Source organism: Heteronotia binoei, chromosome 21, assembly GCF_032191835.1.
Source record: "Heteronotia binoei isolate CCM8104 ecotype False Entrance Well chromosome 21, APGP_CSIRO_Hbin_v1, whole genome shotgun sequence".
Taxonomy (NCBI): Eukaryota; Metazoa; Chordata; class Lepidosauria; order Squamata; family Gekkonidae; genus Heteronotia; species Heteronotia binoei.
The window spans coordinates 95,445,004-95,469,231 of record NC_083243.1 but is presented as its reverse complement, the minus strand read 5'-3'; the positions used below and the strand labels follow the sequence as shown (position 1 = coordinate 95,469,231).

At 43.1% G+C, this 24,228-nt stretch overlaps 1 protein-coding gene across 3 annotated transcripts in view; it reads right to left on the bottom strand.

The window, feature by feature from the left end:
• Positions 1 to 18,924: 18,924 nt before the first annotated feature.
• LRP4 (LDL receptor related protein 4) overlaps positions 18,925 to 24,228 on the bottom strand; it is a 160,249-nt gene continuing 154,945 nt past the window's right edge. For all 3 annotated transcript variants that reach the window (XM_060261335.1, XM_060261337.1, XM_060261336.1), the window contains exon 38: positions 18,925 to 19,932. In XM_060261335.1, coding sequence (XP_060117318.1) covers positions 19,600 to 19,932 — 333 coding nt within the window. In that variant the 3' untranslated portion in view covers positions 18,925 to 19,599. The remainder of the gene's footprint in view (positions 19,933 to 24,228) is intronic.

Sequence of the window (24,228 nt, the reverse complement as noted above, 5' to 3'; positions counted from 1 at the left end):
CAGATATCAAATGGCAATAGCAGGTGAATGACAATGGTAGGCTTGATTGGATTCGGTGTGATATGCATAGGTGTGGAGATACCAGCATTGGTAATGAGACAGGAAACCTAGGTCTCAATTCCATCCAGGAGGATTCTGTCCAGGAGGATGCAAAGAATAAACCAACATGTCTTACATTAGAAACCATAACATTCAATTGCTGAACTAAGAGCAGCAGTGCTCTTACAAAGGAATTTCAAAGGGAGATTAGAAAGAGAGACTGCTGAATTGCAATTGGTAATGATACTCAAGACAATGCATCCTCCTGGACTGAATTGAGAGCTAGTTTTTCCTGTCTCACATTATCAATGTGTGCTATTATCATTTGGTATCTGACATCACTCCGCTCTGCAAGATATAAGGACCAGTCCAGATGTTCTAATTCCTAATCAGGGTCTTTTTTAAAGAAAAGAAATCCAGATAGAAACAGAGAAATCCAATATTTCTTTTTACCCAGCTTTCCATAATAAGTCAAAATATACATCATGCTTGTCAGAAGAATCCTTTCACCCTCCCTCCAAAGAAGAACAAGTGTGCTTGCACACAAAAGCCTATACCTGGAATAAAACATAGTTGGTCTTGAAGCTGTTTTCTCTCTCTCTTTCCTCTCCCTCACTTCCTTCCTGCAAAAAGTGGAGCAGCCCTGGAGAATGAAGCAGAAGCTGTGTGTGTGTGTGGTTATATGTGGGGGGGGGGGGGGCACTTGTCTTTTTATCTCTCCTGCACAAAGCAGGAAGCAGCCACAGAGCTGAGTGTGTGTATGTGTAAGAGAGAGAGAGAAGGAGGGGGAGGAAGGTAAGAGGCAGGAAGCAAACAGCCTCTGAGGGAGCTGGGGAAAGGCAAGCAGCGGCCTTGGAAAAGGAAGCAGGAGAAGGAAGTTGCATGGATGGATGAAGTTGAGCCCTATGTGGACCAGATGCCGCCCATGGACCACATGTTTGAAACCCCTGAGATAGCTCTTCATATACCAAATCTTATATGGCACATTGGAGAGGAAAACAACAGCTTTTTGAGAATCACGTGTAAGCTAGTCACTATTATCGCTTTCTTAACTGCACAGGCCATTTAGGAAGGGAAAAATTGATGGCATTCCTGTACAGGCTTGCTGTGTCCCTCAGACACAGTGAGACACACATTAACCATGCAAAGAATCAGGCTGTACACATTTTTAAAGGATAAAAGCCTCAGGGAGGAGAGTTTTTTTTAATTTCTCCTGCTTGTGATACTAAAACTCAGTTCTAGCCTTATGGTAAACTGACATAGTATTATTGTAGCATTTTTTCAGGGCAGGCAATGTGATACACATAGTTGTTCTGCCTCCAGCTCCATTAGTCTTTTACAGACCTAACATTATTTGACTTCATTAGCTTTCATATACAGCCTAAGATTACGACCAAGCCTGAAGGTGGAAAATCTCTGACTGCAATCCTCAAATCACCTTACTCTAAGTGAAAGGGGTCTAAGAATCTATCAACAGAAGCTGCCTCTAGATAGTTGGTAGGTACAGCTTTGCCAACTGTGAATAATTGCTAAAGTAGAATGAATAAAACTACTCTCTCCTAGTTGTGAATGATATAGCAAGAAACAAGAACAATGAGACTTGAAATTTCCCAGAATGGACCACTGCCAACCTCACAGCTGAATTCTGGTTGTGGAAATGAGAAGCACTCTGCTGTAGCCTAGTTCCACACTATAGTGTCAGTCAGACAAAAGGATTGTTGTAATGTTGAGTGAATCGCTTTTACTGAGACAGCATTTAGAGTGGTAGAAAGGTAAACTCCATGCAAGTTGTGATTGAAGTAGCACTTTTCTAGAATATATGGTACATACTAGGTTGATTTAAAATAAGATTATTTAAATTATGATTTGTCAGAAAAAAAGACCAGTTTAAATCATACTTCACATTTTGAAATTAATGTATTTTCTGAACAAGTGTACATACTAACTGGCTGTTGCAACAATTTGAACATATTGGGTTGGATCCTTTTCTTATGAAAAAGGCCTTTCCCACTTTCCATTGCATCCTACACCACAGAATTAGAAAGATGAAAATATAGAGCTTGAAAGGAACACAATGGTCATCTAGTCCAACTCCCTTGACAATGCAGGAAATTCACAGTTATCTTCCCCATAGTGACCCCTCTTCTATGCATGGAGGAAGACAAAAAATCTGTAGGATCTCTAGTCCAATCTGGCCTGGATGAAAATTCCTTCCTGACACCAAAGTGGTGCCTTAATTCAGTGAGTCATAAATTCTGCCTACATTCATAATATAATCAACATTGCTATCAGATGGTCATTAGTCTCTGGTTACAAACCTCCAAAGAAGGAGAGCCTACCACCTCTGAAGGAATCCTGTTCCACTGAAGAACCTCTCTAACTGTTAGGAAGTTCTTCCTAACATTTAGCTGATAACTCTTTGATTTAATTTCAACCCACTGGTTGTGGTCCAATCTTCTGGTAACAGAAAACAACTCTGCTCCATTCAGGGGTGTCAAACATGCAGCCTGAGGACTGGATCAGGCCTCTGCAGGGCTCATCAGATCTGTGAGCAACTTACTGTCATCTGCTTCCTTCTCTCTCTCTTGCTTCCTTCTGCATCATAGTTCCGCAGGGCCTGTAAGACAACCCTCTTCCGGCTGGCCTATGACTAGCTGGTACAAGAAACTGAGCGTAGTTATACTGGATGTCTGCTGCCCCCAATGCTTTAAATGTTTTAAATGTTTTAAATGTTTTAAATGTTTTAAATGGTTCAATGTTTTAAATGTTTTAATGTTTAAATCTAAATGTTCTATGTTTAACGCCTATTTATGTTAGATTCCTGTGTTGTAAGCCGCCCTGAGCCACTTGTTGGGAAGGGCGGGATAGAAGTCATAAAATAACTAAATAACTAAATAAAAAATAAATAGCTTGTTTTGCCAGACTTGCTCAATCGCACAGGGACTACAGAGCAAAGCTGTATTGGATGACCAGCACATGAAGCAACTTATGTACAAAAGCTCGCAATGCCCAGCCATTTCATGTTTCCCCCTGGGTCTTAGCTCAAAGCAGGGACCATGAGATTTCTGTAATGAATGCCAATAAATCAAAAGTAGGTTTGCATCTTAGACACACTCCTGAACAACACCTAAATGGCATACTCAAGATTGCTACAGCACAGACATTGTCTCCTAATTTTGATGCAATAATTCAGAGCAAGAGGTGTCAGCAATCAGAAACTGTTGGATAAACAAAATATTGCAAGAGTGCTAATTTTTAAAGCATATTTTAAGTTTAAAAAAAATCTTTAATTGTGTTTGTGTCCTTTATAAAGTATATATCTCTGCTACCTGACACACACAGCCCAGCCCAATAAGGTTTCATTTATGTCAGATCCAGCACTCATAGCAAATGAGTTTGACACTCATGCTCTATATGACAGTCCTTCATATACATACCATATTGCCTCTCAATTGTCTCCACTCCAGGTTAAACATATCCAGCTCTTTCAGTCTTCCTAATTGTTCCAGCTTGTCTGCATGCATATTAAACTATGGAGCCCCAAACTTAACACGTTACTTCAAAGATGGGTAGCAGAAAAGAGCAAGAGCCCAATCGTACCTTAAAGACTAACTACATTTGTGGCAGAATAGGAGCTTTCTTGAGTCATGAGAGCTCTTACCCCACCATAAATTTTGTCAGTGCTTCTGCTGATGCAGCCCAAAGTTGCATTTGCCATTTTAGCTACTGCATCATATTGCTGACTCATGTTTGATATATTGTCTTCTAAGACCCCTTCAATCCTTTTGGCATGTACTCTTGCCAAGTCCCCATCCTATAATTATGCATTTGATTTTTCCTACATAATTGCAGAATAGTCCCAGTTTTCCAGCCTGTCAAGATCATTCTGTATCTTGATTCTGTCCTCTACTGTACTTGCTACCACTCACTATTTAGTATCGTCTACAAATATGATCAGCATCCATCTATTTTCCCTCATTTTATGATCACCAAGAATCAGTGAGACAAATTAACTATAAATTAATAAATACACAAATTAGTGAGTTAAGGGAACTATAAATAACTACTTAACCTAGAGTTAGGAGTTAAGCAGGCTATAAAATAAGACACAATATTGTCAATAAGCCTAGAATATTTTCTAAGTTACTGCTACAAGGCATATTCAAAAGAATTTATATCTTCCTGAAACAAGTAATTACACTTATTGGAGAAAGAATATATACTCCTACACTATTAATAAAATATAGTACAATTAAATCTATGGAGATGTTGAACTCTTTAGACCAGGGGTCCTCAACCTACGGCCCGCGGGCCAGATGCGGCCCGCTGAGGACGTTTATGCGGCCCGCCGGGTTATGGCAAAATCAGACCGGAAGTGACGTTCGACCTAAACTTGCGTTAGCAACGCACACTTCCGGCACTGGGCTGAGGTGGCGGAGACAGAGTGTGAGGTGATACCGAGGTGAGGTGAGTTCCCAGGCCGGGGTGTGTGGTGTGGGGAAGGGAGAGAGATGCAGAAGACAGAGAACTGACGGCCCGCGGCCTTGTACAGTAACGGCAGTCCGGCCCTCCAACAGTCTGAGGGACAGTGAACTGGCCCCCTATTTAAAAAGGTTGAGGACCCCTGCTTTAGACCAACCTTACAGTGCAATCCTGAGGGGGAGGGCTGAAAGCATTCGGGGAGCCAACTGACTTCTACATTGGTGTATGTCTGAGATATACCCACATAAGGACCAGTTACTATGTCTCAGACCCCCAGCACCGCTCCAGCACTCAGCCACTGATGATAGGCCTCTATGCCAACATGGTTGTGGGCAGTTCAGGAGGTATGGCCAGAGTTAGTTGGCTCACTGAGCCCTTTCAGCCTGGGAATGCCCCCTGCCAGAGGGATAAAGTTATGCCAACAAAACACATGGAACAAAAAACTCAAGTCTCCACGTGCTGCTGCAGCCTCGGCTCTTAAGCTCAGAGGAGCTCAGGATGCAGCCAATCACCCCTTTCCCCACAGCAGCCAAGCCCCCTCCCCAGCACCCAATCAGAGGCCCCTCCACCCTACAAAAACTTCAGCCAGGACTTCTCACAACACAGTAGTTAGAGCATGTGGCGCCGGACTCTGCCATGGGCAAGGCACTTTAGTAGTGGGTAAAACAGAGAGGGCACTTAGTACTATTGGGCGAGGACTTAGCACTAACACCCAAGGAGGAGAGCAAAGTCCATACTCTGTGGCTGAACTCTCCCATTGCAGAACCCTAACAGGAACCCCCACCTTTGGAGGCTCAATCCAAAGGGGCAACCACACACTGACAAGCAAGTAAGGGCAAGGATCCCAAACCTGTTCCCCCATTCCCCTTGCTTGAGGCTGAGGGCCATGACAGCACCTTCTGCTTCAAGCCCAGTGTTGAGTTTGTATAGGGGTGACACAAACCACAGCCTAACAGCACCATGCCCCCTGACATGTTATGGGAAAAGATCCCAGAAAGTTCCTCAGGAAATAGGGGGGATGTGCTGTCATTTGTCTGTTTCTTACCCTTGTCAGAGGACAGGGCATGTCTGTAGTTTGGGGTGGGTGGGTCTGGAAGCTGCTCCACGGTATGTGGTGAACCAGCTTGCCATCCAACCCTTAACTCATTTCCTTGAAGAATCAGAGCCCCAAGCAGCAGCTTCAGGTGGTGCTGTGGATGGATAGTTAACAATCTATCAGCACTTCAACACAGGGCAGGTGAAGTGAATGTAATTTGAATGGTACTATTGTGCTGTGAGGGGGGTGGGGCTCATGATGAGCCCCTCCAAAGCAGCTGATTTGCAGACCCTGTCAAGATACCACATCCATGGCTGAGCCCAGCATGACACTCATGCCTGCTTTCCATGGATAATAATTTCCTTGTTTTATCTTCCTGCAGGTGAAGATTCAACAGGGAGACTTGTGGGTGTGGAAAGTTCCACCTCCTCCTCACACTCTGCTCAGTCTGCACTTCCAGCCCTCCTCTTGAACTAGACCTAGAGCATTGCACTCAGCCAGTCCTACCAAGTTCCACCCCCAGTGCCATCTCACTTAGATGTAAACCATGCCAGGGATCCTCAGTCCTCTTCCCCATGGACTCAGGGAGGAAGTAAGTGAAGCCTTGACACCTTGCAATGATTTACAGTTCAATAAAGTCTGTCTTGTGACACAAAAGTGTATCTGTTAGTTTGGATTTGACTATATGACAGGAGCTCCATGTCTCTCCTTGCCCCATTCCCTCCCCAGTACATCTATTACTCCCTGTGTGGGCTTATGAGTACATGTCTTAGTTCAGGGGTGTCAAACATGTGGCCCGCAGGCCATATCTGTCCCATTCAGAGCTCAAATCCGGCTCATATCTGTCCCATTCAGAGCTCAAATCCATATCTGTCCCATTCAGAGCTCAAATCCAAAATTGCATGGTCACTACTACCCAAGGTCAGGCCCGGTCATGGGGTTCTGCCGCCCAATGTAGAATGTGTGCCCTCTAAGGCAGAATGTGCAGCCCTCAATGTGCGCCCCCTAAGTTCATATTTCACACGTGCTTTACACGTGCCATGATGATGTCATGATGACGTAAGCACACTGAGCATTCAGCGCCGGTCTTTCGGCTCTGGGCTTGGGGGGAGGAGCCGCAAGGGCCAGAGAAAAACTGCTGGGCGCGGGAGGCAAGAGCAGAGCAGAATGGAAGGAATGGGGCGGTGGGGCAGCCTCCAGCCTAGCTGTGCCACGCTTAGGGGCGAAAGTGACCCACAAAAATCCTTTGGAAAAAACCCTTCCTGGTGATTTTGGCGTGCTCGCCCCCTCCTTTTCCTCCTCCTCCTCTACTCTCACTTTGTTTCCTTCTCAGGTCGCAACTACACGGCACCTATAATCCATCCCAAACCCCTTTCCCTTTTTTATACCCGGGCGACATCATCCTGCATTTAGTTCCTGGTTATAGATCAGATCTCAAATAAAACCAGATTTCTCTCTCTCTCTCTTTTTTGAAGGGGGGGGGGGTCAGTGGAGCTGGTGGGGGAGGGGGACGCAGAGGTGGGGGGCTGGAGGAGAAAGGAGGGGAGAAAGGACTGATTCCTGTGTATTGAAAATTAACGAAATTAAAGTAATCCTTTCCGTTAGTGTGACTCTCTCGGAGAAGCATCCCCCAGGATGACCCCCTCCCCACCATAACCTCTCCCCCATTGGCTGCTTTGGCTAATTGTTGCCTGGGTTAATCTGGTTAATGACATTGCAGAAAACCACTTAACACCCGCTCCCAACCTCGCCACCTTGCCTTGGACTTTGTCTTTGCTGATTGGGTGCCATTTCCTCTGCCCCCCCTCACTCCTCCAATCCCTCAAAGCCGAAGGAACAACTCAGCGCTGAAAGTGCCGTTGTTTCTGAAAGAGCCAGTGCCTGAGGCAATTGCTGAATATTGCCTAATGGGCATGCTGACTCTACCCAGGGTGCCCACTACTTTCAGCTCATCAACCAATTCTTTTCTGGTGGTGAGAATCACGTGCAAGACAGCAGATCCCCTTGTTTCCCTCTCCACTTTCTGGAAAATGAAGTTAGCCATATAAGAAAGGAATTTATTTGACTTTTTGTTTTCAGCAGAGGTAGACTTCCAACAGATATCCGAGTAATTGAAATCCCCCATGACCACTGTGTTTCATCCATGAGAACGTTGTAATCTGCTCTAGAAGTGTCCCATCCAAGTCCTCTGCCTGGTTTGGTGGTCTGCAGACCCCCACCATAACATCACTATTATTTCTTACTCCTTTTATTTTTACCCAGAGACTCTCAACTGAACTTCCATGCTCTGATTCACGTATTTCCTCAAAAGTATATACCTGCTTTACATTTAAAGTTACTCCTCCACACTTATTTGTTTGTTTCTTTTAAATAAGTTGTACTCAGTCTTAATGTTCTAGTTAAAAACATAAGAGAAGTCATGTTGGATCAGGCCAATGGCCCATCTAGTCCAACACTCTGTATCACACAGTGGCCAAAAATTTATATATATATACACACACACACACACCGTATTTTTCGGTCCATTGGACGCTCCGGACCATTAGACGCAGGTGCCTGGCTGGCAGACAAGGGCGAGATCGCTCCCTCCGCCCCCACCGCAAACCCAGCACTTTGCAGGGAGCGATCTCGCCGCTTGTCTCCCAGCCAGGCACGCAGGCGCTGGCGTGCTTCTCCCGCGCCTGCGTGCCTAGCTGGGAGATAAGCAGCGAGATCGCTCCCTGCGAAGTGCTGGGTTTGCGGTGGGGGCGGAGGGAGCGATCTCGCCGCTTGTCTCCCAGCCAGGCACGCAAGCACAGAAAAAGCATGCCACCCCCTCCACAAACCCAGCAGTTCGTGAAGCGCTGGGTTTGCGGGGGGGGGTGCTTCCTCTGTGCCTGGCTTCAGCTTCTGCTTATAGCGATCCCAGCCCTTGCTATAAGCAGCAACTGAAGCCAGGCAGACAGGAATAGAGGAAGCACCCCCCCCTGCAAACGCAGCGCTTCGGGAAGCGCTGCGTTTGCGGAGGGGGTGTGTGATTCCTCTGTTCCTGGCTTCAGCTTCTGCTTATAGCAAGGGCTGGGATCCCAGCCCTTGCTATAAGCAGCAACTGAAGCCAGGCAGACAGGAATAGAGGAAGCAACCCCCCCGCTCCGCAAACGCAGCGCTTCGGGAAGCGCTGCGTTTGCGGAGGGGGGGGGGTCATTCCTCTGTTCCTGGCTTCAGCTTCTGCTTATAGCAAGGGCTGGGATCCCAGCCCTTGCTATAAGCAGAAGCTGAAGCCAGGAACAGAGGAATCACACACCCCCTCCGCAAACGCAGCGCTTCGCAAGTGCCGGCTGTGGAGGGGGTGGCGTGCTTTCTCCCTGCCTGTTTGCATGGCTTCAGCGCTGATGCTTAAAGCAAGCGCCGGGATCGGAGGGCGGAGGGAGCGATCCTTGCGCTTGCTGTAAGCGTCAGAGCTGGAGCCAGGCAGGGAGGCGCGGGAAGCGCCGGGACGGAGGCAGCGGATCACCACCACCCCTTCATTTTATAAGACGCACACACTTCCCCTCCCACTTTTTTGGGGGGGAAAGTGCGTCTTATGGTGTGAAAAATACGGTATACACACACACACACACACACACACTGTGGCTAATAGCCACTGATGGACCTCTGCTCCATATTTTTATCTAACCCTCTCTTGAAGCTGGCTGTGTTTGTAGCTGCCACCACCTCCTGTGGCAGTGAATTCCACATGTTAATCACCCTTTGGGTGAAGTACCTCCTTTTATCCGTTCTAACCTGACTGCTCAGCAATTTCATTGAATGCCCACGAGTTCTTGTATTGTGAGAAAGGGAGAAAAGTACTTCTTTCTCTACCTTCTCCATCCCATGCATAATCTTGTAAACCTCTATCATGTCACCCCGCAGTCGACGTTTCTCCAAGCTAAAGAGCCCCAAGCTTTTTAACCTTTCTTCATAGGGAAAGTGTTCCAACCCTTTCATCATTCTAGTTGCCCTTTTCTGCACTTTTTCCAATGCTATAATATCTTTTTTGAGGTGCGGTGACCAGAATTGCACACAGTATTCCAATCATCCCATCAACTTTCAGTAACACCTATTAGGTCGTAGTCCCCTTCTTGTATTAGGGCTTCAAGTTCCTCCTGCTGGTTTCCAATGCTCCGCGCATGAATGTAGACACACTGAAATTCATGTTTTATGCATCCTGAGGGTCTTGCTTCTGTATTTACCTGTGAGTTAATGTTACCCATGTGCCACTCCCCATAACACTTTAGCGTTCTTAGCTCCAGTTATTGGCATCATACTAGGTTTTGAATTTTTGTCTTGCTCCCCCATACAATTTAGTTTAAAGCCCTCCTTATTAGGTTTGCAAGGCTCTTACCAACACATTTTTACTATCCTCATGAGATGCAAATCATTCCCCAGTAGAAGAGCTTAATCTTGAAAACGTAATTCATGGTCCAAAAATCCAGACCTTTCCAGATGACACCATCTACATAGCCAGTCACTTATTTGCAGTATTTTTCTTTCCCTTCCTAAGCCGTGGCCTTCGACAGGAAGAACTTATGAAAACACAGCCTTGTGCTCCCAGCTCCTTCACCTTCTGACCCAGAGCCACGTAGTCTCTTTTAATATGTTCCAGGCTGTGCTGAGAAATATAATTTGTTCCCACACAGATCAGCAAGAAAGGATAATAATCCATGGGCTTGATGAGTCTTCCTGCCCTTTCAGTCACATCCTAGATCGGGGTGGGGAATGTCCAGCCCGAGGGCCATTTACAGCCCTCAAGATCACTTGGTCTGGCCCTCTGGCATTGCTGGGCCAAGCTGAGCATGTGGTGTCCTTCCTGGGGCCCAGCTGGCCAGAGAGGATTGCTGGGCCGAGCCATGTGGTGGCCTCTCTGGGATCTGACTGGCTGGCTAGGATCATTGTGGGGCCTGGAAAAATCACTGTCACAGTTAGATAAATTTCCCCCTCATTTCTTTATTTTCCTTTCTTCCCCCCATTATTTCCCTTTCTTCCTCCCATTTATTTCCCTTTATTTCTTTTTCTCCCCCCCCATTTCTTTGTGTGACCCAATATGCTAATATTAGGGGATGTGGTCTAATATGCTAATGAGTTCCTGTTGGGCTTTTTCTACAAAAAAGCCCTGGGTCTAGGCATTTGCCTAGGGCGATGGGACAGAAGGGTGTGTGTGTACCAAATTAGGCTCTCCCCTCATGACTTCAAATAGAAAAACAATTATTTTCATTAATTTTGCCAGCCTGAATGGTTCTCCCTCAGCAGAGCACTGTTTTTTAAGTTGATAATTTTGTATGGCCCACAAATGATGTTATAAATATCTAAATAGCCCTTGACAGAAAAAAGGTTCCCTACCCCTGTCCTAGATGCATGAATCTGGTAGACAGCATACCTCTCAAGATGACAAGTCCAGGTGGCATACTTTAGCCTCTACTCCTCTCAGTAGGAATCCCCAATTTCCAGTCCACCCCTTCTCCTATATTGGGGAGCAGAAGCTCAAGTCCCTTCATCCATAAGGCCTAAGAAATTTCCTTCAACCTTTGTGGAGGCTGGAGAAGTATCCCCCTTGTTCCAGTGGTCCAGAATCAATATTTATGGGGAGATCCTGAAACCAGTTGCTTAGCAACAGAGTCTTAGAAGGTCTCCTGATTTTCCTACTCCTGCAAGTTATATTCTTACATGCACCCTCCTCCTGTGTTGGGTACTCCTCCATTTGCTGAGATAGCTTTCCCTTCTCTTCCTGTTGCTCTCTCAAGAGCACTTTATGCATTATGTCCATGAAATTTTCACTTTCCCTTATAAACTGGAGAATGGACAAGTGTGCCTCAAGTCCCTGTATCTTCTCCTCCAGTAGGGCTACCAACTTACACTTGCTTCAAGTGTAATTTCTGTTACCCTCAGGTAAGAATAAGAGCCCCGTGGCGCAGAGTGGTGCAGTACTGCAGTCCTAAACTCTGCTCACGACCCGAGTTCAATCCCCAGTGGAAGCTGGGTTTTCAGGCTCGAGGTTGACTCAGCCTTCCATCCTTCCGAGGTCAGTAAAATGAGTACCCAGCTTGCTGGGCGGAAAGTGTAGATGACTGGGGAAGGCAATGGCAAACCACCTCGTAAAAAGTCTGCTATGAAAATGTTGTGAAAGCAACATCACCCCAGAGTCAGAAACGACGGGTGCTTGCATAGGGGACCTTTCCTTTCCAGGTAAGAATATGAACATGCCACAGACTTTGCATGTCACTGCCTTAACTCCCTCACCAGCCATGCTGCTGCAATCTATTTCAAAATTATTTAAGTATATCTTGCACTTCCCTGATAACTCCCGTGCCAAACTGCTTCTCAAGACTACTTGTGAAAGGTTTGCAAAAGCAAAAAAGCTCAACGCATATAGAATGTAAGAGCTACTCACCTTCCTACAGGCCCCCCAGGCTAAGAGCCACAGGACAAGAGCTTGGAAGCTCTTCTCCACAGCTGGCCTGCATTTATGCAGTCCCATGTGTGCCTGCATGGAAGCCACAAAGATGACAGTTCCGATTGTCCCAGTTCCACTCATACATAACAATCTTTTGTCCTCATGATGGATATTCCCCCACCACCACTGGGGGGGTGTTGTTTTAAAAAAACCAGCAAGTGAATGTTATTGTCTCGAAATAACATTGCAACAAGTCATTTTCTGTGAACTGACAGCTTTTTTTTTTTTTTAAATTAAGTCTCTATCCCCTTTTGTTATGGAGTTATACCTTTTCCCTGATGTCTCTGCACCAAAAACACTCAAAGGCTTGCTTTTTTAAGAAATGAAAGCTGGTAATTTATGGGAAATGATACATATATTGTTATAATATATCAGCACATTCATTTGATTGACGAATAATGAAAAAATTAAGCTCTAGTGGCATGGAGTGGGGTGTTGGCTGTTGTCAGGAGGCTGAGACAGGGAAACTAGCCATGTAGAAGGCTGGTTGCCACTAAGCTGTATTAGCAACCATGGGGAAAGCACCTGTATCAATGTCCTTTAAAAAATTGCAGGACCTCCTTCAATAGGGCTTTACTCATGGGAGACTGAAACACAATCTGGAAGTTTTCTAAAGAACAATTTCAAAATAAATTCCACTTATCATTGTGTTATTGGCTGAATGTTATACCCTGGTTTACCATTTTGAGATGCATTTTTATAATTGTATAATTGGCTGAAGACGTCATTTTTACCTGTACCTTCTCCTTACCTGTTTTTGTAGCAATGTGACTTGATATTTAGGAACCATTGTGTCTTATACTAGATCATTTTATCCCCTCTTTTTGGTGTTTTTTTTTTTTTTTTGCTTTATGCCTTCAGTACACAGGTACTTCTGTTTTCTTCTGTTATGTAATTGTATATAGCTTTTTGGATTAGTATCTCAGAAGATAATTAGACAGGATGTCAATTAGGCATTTTTGAAGAACAAAATAATGATTTTATATTCTCCCTCATTTTTACAGCAAGAATAGAAATAGCTAGAAAACAGGCTACTCAGTCTTGGTATGAGAGAGCTTGGGAAGAAGATGCTGTAAGGTCACCTCCATGCTTGAGAGGATGGTGTGTGATGGCAGGATCTGTTAATTACTCTCAGCATTCCATAAATAAGGTTACATCAATCTCCAAATTTTGACATATTTATTTCCACTACGTTCCCCATCCCCAGAATTGAACCCAAACAAATGGTAACCATATAAACTAAGTTTGTTATTCCTTTTTGATACTTGAATTTGTTAAGCATCTTTGTTATGCTGTATGATAATTTACAGCTCACTCTCTCTACCTGTCTGTCTGTATGTATGGGTTGGTAATTTCCATTTCATTGTATCTGAAGAATTGTGCGTGTACATGAAAGTTTTTACCCTGACATTGGTCTTACAGGTGCCGCTGGACTCAAACTTGGTTGTTTCTTTTTCTCTGTTAAACTAAATCCTGATACTGCTAGATCTACTTCAAAAGTGAATTCTGTTGGGGCATATACTCAGGGTTGGCCCTAGACTGTCTGACACCCTAGGCAATGCTAACTTCTGGCACCTGCCCCCCCCCCCCCCCGCACTGATAACATCACCAAGTCACATGGGGAGCACTGAATAAAGCACCCTCATAAGGCCATTTAAATGTAGACATCATGCACTTTCATTTTTTTTGTTTTGTTTTACTGTATGACTGTATGTCTAGTGTATTATGCAATATATTTATCCACCTAAGATCATGGAAAGCTGCTGACAACTCTTGAGTGGACAAACTTATATTGATGGACCAAAAGGTCTGATTCAGTATAAAGCAGCTTCATGTGTTTGCATGTATCAGCATTTTTGGGTAGGGGGTCATGACAGTGGCAGAGTGTCTACTTGACATGCAGAAGGTACCATGTGCAGTACCTAGTGTCTCCAGGGAAAAGTACTGGATAACAGATGACATAAAACCCTGGAGAACCGCTGCCAGTTGTAATAAACTATAGTGACCTTAGTAGACCAATGGTCTGATTCAGTGAAAAGCATCTTCATATGTACATATGCTATTACACCAGTTCCAATTCAGTTTTATCTTAAATGGAAATGTGGTTTCATGGGGGTCTGTTCAGAAAAGACACTTGTGCAACATTTGAAGTTCACAACTCAAGTCCAGCAGAGTGATTAAGAAAAGCTAAATTTATATTAAATTATTATCAATTTCTAAAATACTGAACATAGTGGTTAAATAACTCCAGAAAAATCCAATCTCTCCAGTGAGTAATGTTAAAACCATTACAGAGGAATGCAGGGGAATTACTGTCATTAGCTTAGGACAGACAGGAAAGAAAAACTGCTTTTTTACACAGTAAATCAGTGCTCAAGAGATTGTCCCCACTTCTGATCTTTCAACATTCTGTAAACTCCAAGTGCAATGAGAGATTTTGCTTTTTCAATGGACAAGTTAAGAATCCTGTATTCAGAGGCACTGGCCAAAGCCTGGTTGTACATATCAGAATAGGGAATCTCATTTGCTTACTTCACACATGGGACTCTGTTGTAGTGTTACTGATCCAATTCCCTGCAGCCACTATGAAGATACTGCTGGGAGTGGAATGGAGGAGTTGAAAAGTTTGGGAAAGGGGGTCAATATAGTCTCAGGACTGGAATGTGCAATAGAAGGCAGACTTTCTTAGACAAGGAGAGCACTTTCAAGTGGAGGTTATATTAAGAAGCTAGGAGAAACACAGCCCTCTGCTTAAACACTTTTTCCTGTTTTTCTACCACGCTTGTGTCTCCCAGTCTCCATCTTAAAAACTCAATTGAACTTTCCCCTAGTCATATGACCCTCACTGATGTCAGAAGCCTGGCTTTGTCCTTTCTCCAAGGCCCTTGCTTTTGCCCAAGCACAGTCCTTGCTGAGACTTAGCGAATACCTCTCTTAATCTGAGAAAGCCTGAGTGGACAAGACCACGAAACCTTGGTGCCAACTAAAATAAATACATTAAAATCTAATATTTTCCTCTCTAGAGAAAAATCCTGCCTTAACACAAAGATAGTTCTAGATCTCAATCCCAACCAGTTTTTCACAGGAATGCACATTTGTTAGCATAGGACAATAAAATCTATAATCCTCATATAGTTAAAGACACCAGCATGTAGCCCACACTGCTTTCTTTTCAAAAGGGACAATTGTAAATTCTGCCAAATAATGAAAAATCTTTCATTTTTGTATTACCACTCTCCTCCAATGCTGCATTTTTATAGGGATGTGCAAGATTTATGAGTAAAGCAAAGCAGGATTGGGAACATGTATATAAATGTGGTATTATCTCAAGCAGAAGTAATAAAGAAGTCACAAGTAAAGAGAATTCCACAAGAGAAAATAAAAGTCTATTTGGAAATACACATGAAGGGGGATGATAAAGAGCAGAATGAAATGTTAAAAAACAAGAAAATTCCAAATCTGTATTTCCCTCATGATATCTATGCAGAGTCAGAGGAGAGGGCATTTGCAGGGGAAAATTATTGGGCTAAAGGGAGTTCTTAATTGAGTCCCTGCTGGCCAGATGTGCCCCTCAGCATGGCTCCAAAACTGTAAGCAAGCCTGACAGGAAGGGGGAAAGAGTCACTGGGTGATGATGTACTTCTCTCTTTCTAGCCTGTGTCACAGAGTTTTTGCAAAGATAAAATAGGGAAGGAAGAACCATCTGTGCTGCTGAGATCCTTGGGGAAAGGGCAGGAATAATTTAATAACGGTGGAAATAGATTTCTAAGAATGTGCTAATACCTGCGTGTAGGGAATATGTGTGAATTTATACAAGGTCCCAAGGCAATTGCCAAAATTGCATACTTTGGGAAGGGAGCTCTACCACCAAGGCCCACCTAAGAGAAACACACAGGACATGCTCCAAATCCAAACTGTAGAGAGCTAGTGTGGTGACTGAGTCTTGGACTTTCACTGCAGAGATCTGCACTTGGACCTGGTTCAAATTTCTATTCAGGCATAAAACTTAATGAATATAATCCACCTACAACAGCCCTGTGACATAGGCTAACACCAATGTAAGCCATCATAAATTCCTAAGAAGAGTGGGTTATAGGTAGTTTCTTGCTATAGCGATTCACGTATTTTTTATCAGTTGGAATCACAGAGTTGGAAGGGATCAACCCCTGCACAATGCAGGAAATTCACAACTACCCCTCCAACACCCTCCAGTGACCCCTATTTCACATCCAGAAGATGGCAAAAAAAAAAAAACCCTCCAAAATCCCTGGCAAAACTGGCCTGGAGAAAATTGCTTTCTGACCCAAAAGTGGTGATTGCATTTCCCTGGGCATGTGAGAAAGGGCCACAAGAACTAAGCAGTGATACAGCCCTTCCTGCTCTCCCTCTCGTGATCTCCCTAAGTTCATGGAATCAGCATTGCTGTCAGATGAGGAACTTCATAATGAACAGGCCCCATAGAGTTTGGATTTAAAGTTACCACCTTGTCACTGCTTGTAACGTAATGACTTGATAGCACCCACACACAATGTGAAAAGGACAGACAGATAGTAATGATTGAGGGCTGAGTCCCTTTCATCACCTACCCCTCCACTATGCTGACATTCCAAGAGAAGAAACAGTAGATAAAATGGCCTGAGAATGGGTGGAAGTTAAGTAGATAGTTATAAAAGTGGGAATGAATGCCAGTGTAGTTCAGTACATGGACCTGTCATGAGAATTAACTGAGAGTAATGACACTTGGTTGGCAAGATAGCTACAAAAAGCAGGTACAACAAATGCTACAAGCATAATGAGATAAATGATAAATAGTGATAGGGAAAACACTCCTGAATTAGGACAGTCAGAAAACTTATGTGCCTTTGGTAGTAAAATATGACCTGCTAAAAATAGTGGGAACTTTTAAGCAGAAGTCAGCTTTGCAATAGAATCTCTTCGAACACATTTCTTTGAAATACAGAACACCAACAGGGAAGATTTTTAATGTGTGTCTTTTCTAAGATAAGAGAGCATGTTAGGTTCTCTCTGCCCACTAAAAGTTGTGAATGGTGGTGTTAATTGAAACTGTCAGGTTGGCCATACTTGCTCCAAGACTGGCTGCCTTGAAGTTGGCCTACATTACAGCTTCTTTCAGGACAATCTTCCTATTCTCCAAGTGAATGATGCTTTGGGTTGAGAGGGAAGAGGCATGGCTGCTCTAATATAGCCTGAGAAGGAACTTATGTGAAGAGAGAATGATGTAAGCAGCTTTGGGTCCCGATTGGGGAGAAATAAAGTAAAATATATTTTAAATTAATATAAAATGTTATGTGCACATATTGGTCGTTTTTGCACTCACCTCCAGCTGGTGCGACCCCCCTCTTCACCGCGCAGGATCTGCGCGGATTTCGCACTAAATGCCGCGAAGCAGCCTTTTGCGCCGGAAACTCCCGTCGCAAAAGCCGCGCAAACGCCAAACTGCTTTTTGGCGATTTACGTTTGAGCGGCTTTTGCGACGGGAGTTTCCGGCGCAAAAGGCTGCTCCGCAGCATTTAGTGCGAAATCCGCGCAGATCCTGCGCGGTGAAGAGGGGGGTCGCGCCGGCTGGAGGTGAGTGCGAAAATGACCATTATGTTTTGAACTGTATATATGTACAATGTTTTATACAGCAGGATGCATGGGAGTGACTGTAGCTTTGATGATGGAGTGATTATGCAGAGCAGCAGCCATGCCTACGGTGAAGAGGGAAAGGCATACAGCCCCCCAAAGAACTTTTGAAAGATGAAAAAAAGTTGTAATCAAATGAGCAGCTTTGACAAGGAAAAGGGAATCCCCTTGCTGGTGTTCTCATGGTTTTCTGTTGAAATGGCATCCTTCCCCACTTGAACAAGAGATCACAGAATGGTACAGGCTCAGGCAGTTTATGTTATTAATCACAATGATGTCCCAGACATTCACACTACCACAGCCCATGCAGTATTTACTGGACCACAGGGCAGGCACTTGCAAGTTGGGGCATGGAGAAGTGTTGTTTCTTCCCTGGAGACGAAATCCTGTACAGCCAACAGGACTGGGAAAATGTGACTTCCTTGGAATGGGAGTGCTCTCTTGCCCAGTGCAGTTTGGTTGCACATGCCATCACCTGACAAACATTTTCTGGAAAAGCAGTTTTCTCAGTATCAAGATCTCCTTTCATAGCATAGAAAGAACAGGAACATCCTACCCAGGCCTCAGATTCAGTGGGAGCTCACAGGAGCACAGCTCCTGAACCTTTCTGAGAGTTCTACCTCCTCCTGAGAGTTCCTCCTCCTCCTAAGAGTTCCACCTCCTTGCCCATTGAACAGTATGTGCAGCTGCATAAAATCCCTGGATGAGCTCCACCACCTATTTTTCTACAAAACGACCCCTGATCCTACTTATAATGGAAGATGTGTTACACAGTTGAACAATTAGGAGTGTGCCTCCTGCTTTGTTACTTGACTGTTCTCTCCTATCTTGCACACATTTGTTCCCTATCAGTTGTGCACACACGCTTTTTGACACCACGTTCTCACTGTTCAACCCACATGGCAAGTACCATTCCAATTAAGCAGCAGCTATATTGGGTCTGAAGGATGTATTTTGCATCTTACACCTCATTTCCAATTGTATTTTGTTTGTAAAGCAATCTATTGGACTTCTACAGGCCAACTTCTGTTTTCAGAACCACACCTTTCCACAGGATGGTCCTGTGTGAATTTACTAACAAAGTGTTATGATGCATAAATCCAGTTGCATCCAGCACTTTCCTTGCTAATGGGAAACACAGTAAAAGTTCCCCTCCCCCAATATATATGCAAGCTCTAATTACCAGAACAAACAGTGTGTTTTAGAAAGGAAATAGAGGGTTGGCACAATGAACTGGACACAGCAGGAGCAATGTCTATTGCCAGCAACAGACTGAGTGCTTTATCCATTGAATTCCTCACACCCTGGTTTGGATTTGGCAGTGGCTTCCCAGCTTGAAAAGATGGCATTGATATTCAGTGGCCCCTGTAAAAATCAATTACAGATGTAGTTGCTCTCCTTACACAAGTATCTGCAGAAACAACAGGCTGTTAACGTCACATCACATCCTTACTTCTGAAATCACCACCTGGTCCCAACACCTTTGCCTAAAGGTAGAAAGAGTGCAGTGCAAACCCAATTAGTGCCAAAAGTATCATAGGTCATAGGTATCAGGAACTGATAATAGTCCAGAAACGCCATTCCAGTATGGCAAATGATGGCACAGAGTCCTTGACCAGCTTATGCACTGGACCAAATGAAAGCTTTGTCAGACTCAGCTGGGAAAAGCTGCTACTGAATTTAACATCACAGCTTCTAGGGAAAGGAAACATAAATAAACATTAAAAGTGAGTCAAAAGGGTCTCTGGATTGCATCCAACCAGCCACATGGGCAGTTTAGCTCAGGCTACTTGGCAAAAGGCAGTCTCTGGGCTCCAAGTGACACAAAAGTCTAGTCTCTGAGTTCCTCCTCAAATAGCAGGCAACATCCTATCTCATCACAGCTAAGGATCACTGAGAAGGCGGGGCAAATGTCTCTGCATGTGCTTTAGACCTCACTCTCAGTTGAAGGTTTGCGTTGGTGCTTCCAGCCTGTATCTGGGAGGGAACCACGACGCTCTGGAGTAGCTGCTGCACTGATGCTGCTGCATTCTGACTGCTCCTCCTGCAACAACTGCTCAGTTTCAGTGTCATCCAGTGAGCCAGAACTGGCTTGGATTGAGACTGTGTCAGTCTTCATGCAGACATGGTCTCGGAGAATGCATCCCCGAGAACTCCGTATCTGTTTGAGGTCATCCCATTCAGACTCATCACTGGACAAGAGGCATATCCCTTCTACAATCTTGATCTTTTCCTTGGTGTAGTCATGATCAGGGCCACCCTACAGACAGAGACAACAGTATGAGATGTGCTTAGTTAAACAGCAAAGCAGAAGCTGGATCAAGAGAATCAGAACCAATGGAAGGCTGATTCATGGCAAGGCATTAAAAGCAACACAGCCTCCTACTACAAGCCAGGACCGCTCAGCTCCACTAGAAATATCAAAGCCTGGAAAAATTCAGGTGTGTGTGTGTGGGGGGGGCGTTTCCTCACTTTTCCCCTCTCAAAGTCTCCCTCCCCATTTTTCCAATCACAATATTAGAAATTCTGGGCAACACTAAAGAAACTCCTAGGAAATACCTTCTCTTTTAGAATAAGAGAAATGTATTTAAAAATAAGGTTTTACTCACTGAAAATGCATAATGTGACAATTTATATGGAAGATAATCTACATTAAACAATCATAATAATGCATATACTGTATTTATACACTATTTTCAAACATATTGGTTTAATGTGATTTTGTCTACAATTAATATGCTATAGTGCATATGATAGTATATTATTGAAGATCCAATGTCTTCATTGATATGAAGCTTAATTTCAATAATGAATAGGTTGCTAATCCTACTGTGATTATATGAGGCTGTTACTGTCCAAATAACTTTTTTCCTTCTCTATAGTTAAAAATGTGTACTATTTTCAGTTTTTATTTTTTCCTCTGTCTCAGAAAGCAAGGTAGCATAGGTTGCAGCAGTTTGCAGATCTTTTTCTTTAACACTTGGATGTATTTGCAGTTTTAAATGTCATAAATGTATCAAATAATACAATTTTATATACTGTTCTACAAATGATACATTTTATATGATAAAAATCATTGCATATAATTTGTAGTCTGCTTCCAGTTTGAGAACTGTTTGATGAGGCTTCTGTTAAGCTGGTCAAGGTTTTATGAAGTTTTTATGCTCATATGGCTTTTTCTTTAATGAATCCATTGTTATAACTTAATGCAGGGGTGACCAACGATAGCTCTCCAGATGTTTTTTTGCCTACAACTCCCATCAGCCCCAGCCAGCATTGCCAATGGCTGGGGCTGATGGGAGTTGTAGGCAAAAAACATCTGGAGAGCTACCGTTGGCCACCCGAGTCCTAATGGCTTTGAACAGCTCACATTGATAGGCCAAATAACGTCAAATAAATTAAATATCAACCCTTATATTTTTATGTTTAATAACAATTGACAAAAAACTGTCAGGATAGTTTAAAGTTCTGTTCCTGTCAATAGCTTAGCAGTCCTTTGAATGAATGTAACACCAACATATCATGTTAAAAGGGGGAGATCCAGCACTGTTTGAATGAAATAAACGGGACACATTCACTTAAGGAGTGTTCTAAGAGTGCCAGTCTTTCCTGTTATGCAGTTACAAAGCATTTCTGCAAAGGGAATCCTCCTCTGATGGTCTGTCATTTCTTCCAAAGGGACAGCATTCAGTCAAGCCAACATAGTCTCCTAGATTTGGGCACTGTTAAAAAGTCAAAATATAATGGCAAGGGGTTTGACAGAGTAAGACGCAACTATAATGGAGAACATACTCTAGGATATTGTACTAGGACTTTGGAAAATCTGTTCATACAGGCTCTTAATTATAAGAGTTCATAATGCTGTTATCCCTAAGCTATCAACATCAGCTATGGATATTCTGCAATAGATGAAGTTGTGCCTTAATCAGCCTTAGCCAAGGGCTTTTTTATCTGTTATTTTAAAAATACTAGTTAACCACTATCTGCTGTTGAAAAGTATATTTTTAGCCAAAACCTAAACATTGCAGCAGAAACTCAGGCTTCCAAGGAACACTGTGCCAACACTGCACACAAAGTAACACTTGCAACTATCTTTGGTGTTCCTGTTATCCTTCGCAAAAACTGCAATAAAAGTTTATCTATTTGTTCCCTGGTGGCCTCCACTCAAAAAGGGACTCCATAAAGAAACTGTGACCCAGTTTTGCTATTAAATATTGTTATAATTGTGGGGACAAACTATCACTTTCATTGCTATTGCAGCTTGGAATATGCATCTTTAAGATGATAGGAACAAATTCATAGTCGCATGAAAATTAAGCATAAATTCCTAAATTTACTAAGTTGTTTGATAGGTTTTCCATCTATATACGAATTCAAAACACTACGCCTGTATTTGGAGAATTTCATCACCTTAGACATAGTATTTACCAGTCGGTCTTCTTTGCAATAGATAGGGAAAGCCTTCATGAGGCCACAAAATCATACAGGAATTCTTGCTAACAAAATGGTGTCATCAGCATAAAGAATAACAAAGTCAGGAACTTTCCGGTTTGTTGTCATGGAGGATTGATGTGCTTCTCAACAGAGGAGCAGACCAGAACCTCTGTTCTGGGCAGAGAAGGTGATTTCAACGCCTGCTACCTACATCTCCTAGACAAGGAGATGGCCAAGACGTGCTCTTGAAATTCTGAGGGGATTTACTTTGGCTGACGAGGTATCCCAGTGGAGTCCCTTTTCGGCTTTGAAGAGTCCCCAGAGAAGAATTGCATAACAATGTCTACAGAGGGCATCTGGAGTTGTTTAATCGACTTAAATTCATCATGATCCAAAGCTTCTTTGGGACTAATTGATATCTATGTTGAAGGAGGATGATGCTTGAAAGGATCATAACTTCTAAAGGTAAAGATCTCTATCTCTCACTCCGGGACTAAAATAAGATTTATTTGGAGAAAAAACAAAGGTCTGGACATGTCTATATTTTACTAAAATAAAGAAAATGGAGGGGGTAAATTTGGGACTAAGTGCATAAGAGAATAAGGTTAAAAGCGGAAGAATAAATAATTGTTTGGCATACCTGCGGTTGGGTAACCTCCTCCCCCTCCGAAACAGAACTGCAGATCAACAAGACGTCACAGGAAGTGCGTCATAGAAGCATCGCGAGACTTCTTAACTATAGAAAACGATACTTCATGGTAAGAAAGGAAGGAAGTGGCCATTAAGAGAAGGGAAAATCTCTAGCCTCCTAGCCCTCTCTAGGACTATAATCATAGAGAAAGATCGGCGGCCATTGAAAGGTCAAAATTTTAAAAATTTATAAAAAGACAACGGGACTTTAAAAATTAGCAGAGCCGGCAAATATCATCATTAGAAAGCAAGATTTACTGGATTATATATTTTGATTTAATTTTGGAGCACTCTAAAACAAAAAGGAATTTTTTTTTAAAAGGGGCAGAAAAGCCGCGGACGCTAATTTGGAGAAGATAAAACTTTAAAAAATTAATATCTTGACTTTGGAGCCTCGGGGAACGGTGATTTTGGGCTCATCTGAAAGGGCATGCCCTATTCTATAAGACTGTACCATTAAAAGCGATTTGGTGAGGTCAACTTTAAAGCCTATATTTACAATGGGAAGGCAGTGATGTCAACCCACAAACCAGGAGCAAAGCAGATTGTGATGAGGGCTTGGACTCTGGAAGAAGTGAAAAGGTCCAAAACGCAAGACCAAATGGATGCCATGGAAGCAAGATTGGTTAAAGTGATAAAAGACTCTATAATGGAATGTAAGAAGGAATTCAAAAAAGATATAGAAGTTCTCAGTAAAGATTTCCATGCAGTATCAAAGAAAATGCAGGAGGCTGAAGAAAAAGTGAAAGACCATGATGTAAGAATTACTATAGTGGACTCCACAATTTAAAAAAATGCAGGAGAAAGCAGTACTACAAGATTGCAAGTTAATGGAAAATCAGATACGCCTGAGAGGGGTGCCTGAGTCAGATGAGACTGATTTAAGGACACATAATAAAAATCATTGCTGAATTTTTGGGAGATGACCCTAATGAAACCAGTTATTTTTATGACTATATTTACAGGGTGAACTCAGACTATGCAAGGAGAAATAAATTACCAATGGATGTGGTAGTGAGATTTGTGACAAGAGACTTGGTGGGCAGGATTTTAAGCAAACAATTTGAGAGAAAACTGCAGGTGGATGGTAGTAGTGTAAGAATTATGAAAGAATTACCAAGGAAAGTTATAAGTGACAGAAGATTGTATAAAAAGCTGACTGACAAGCTGGGAGAAAGTGAAATAAGATACAGATGGATACTTCCAGAAGGTTTGGGTTTTGAATACAAAGGGAAAAGATTTACCATCAGAACCACCCGAGACATGACGACGTTTTTGGAGGAGTATAAAGACTTTGGCGGAACAGATTAAAAACAGAAAACCATTATGGATTACAAATTATTATCTTGGAATGTAAATGGACTTAACTCACCACAAAAAAGAAGGGCAATCTTTCATTGGAATGGGAAGCAAAAATGTAATATAATTTGCC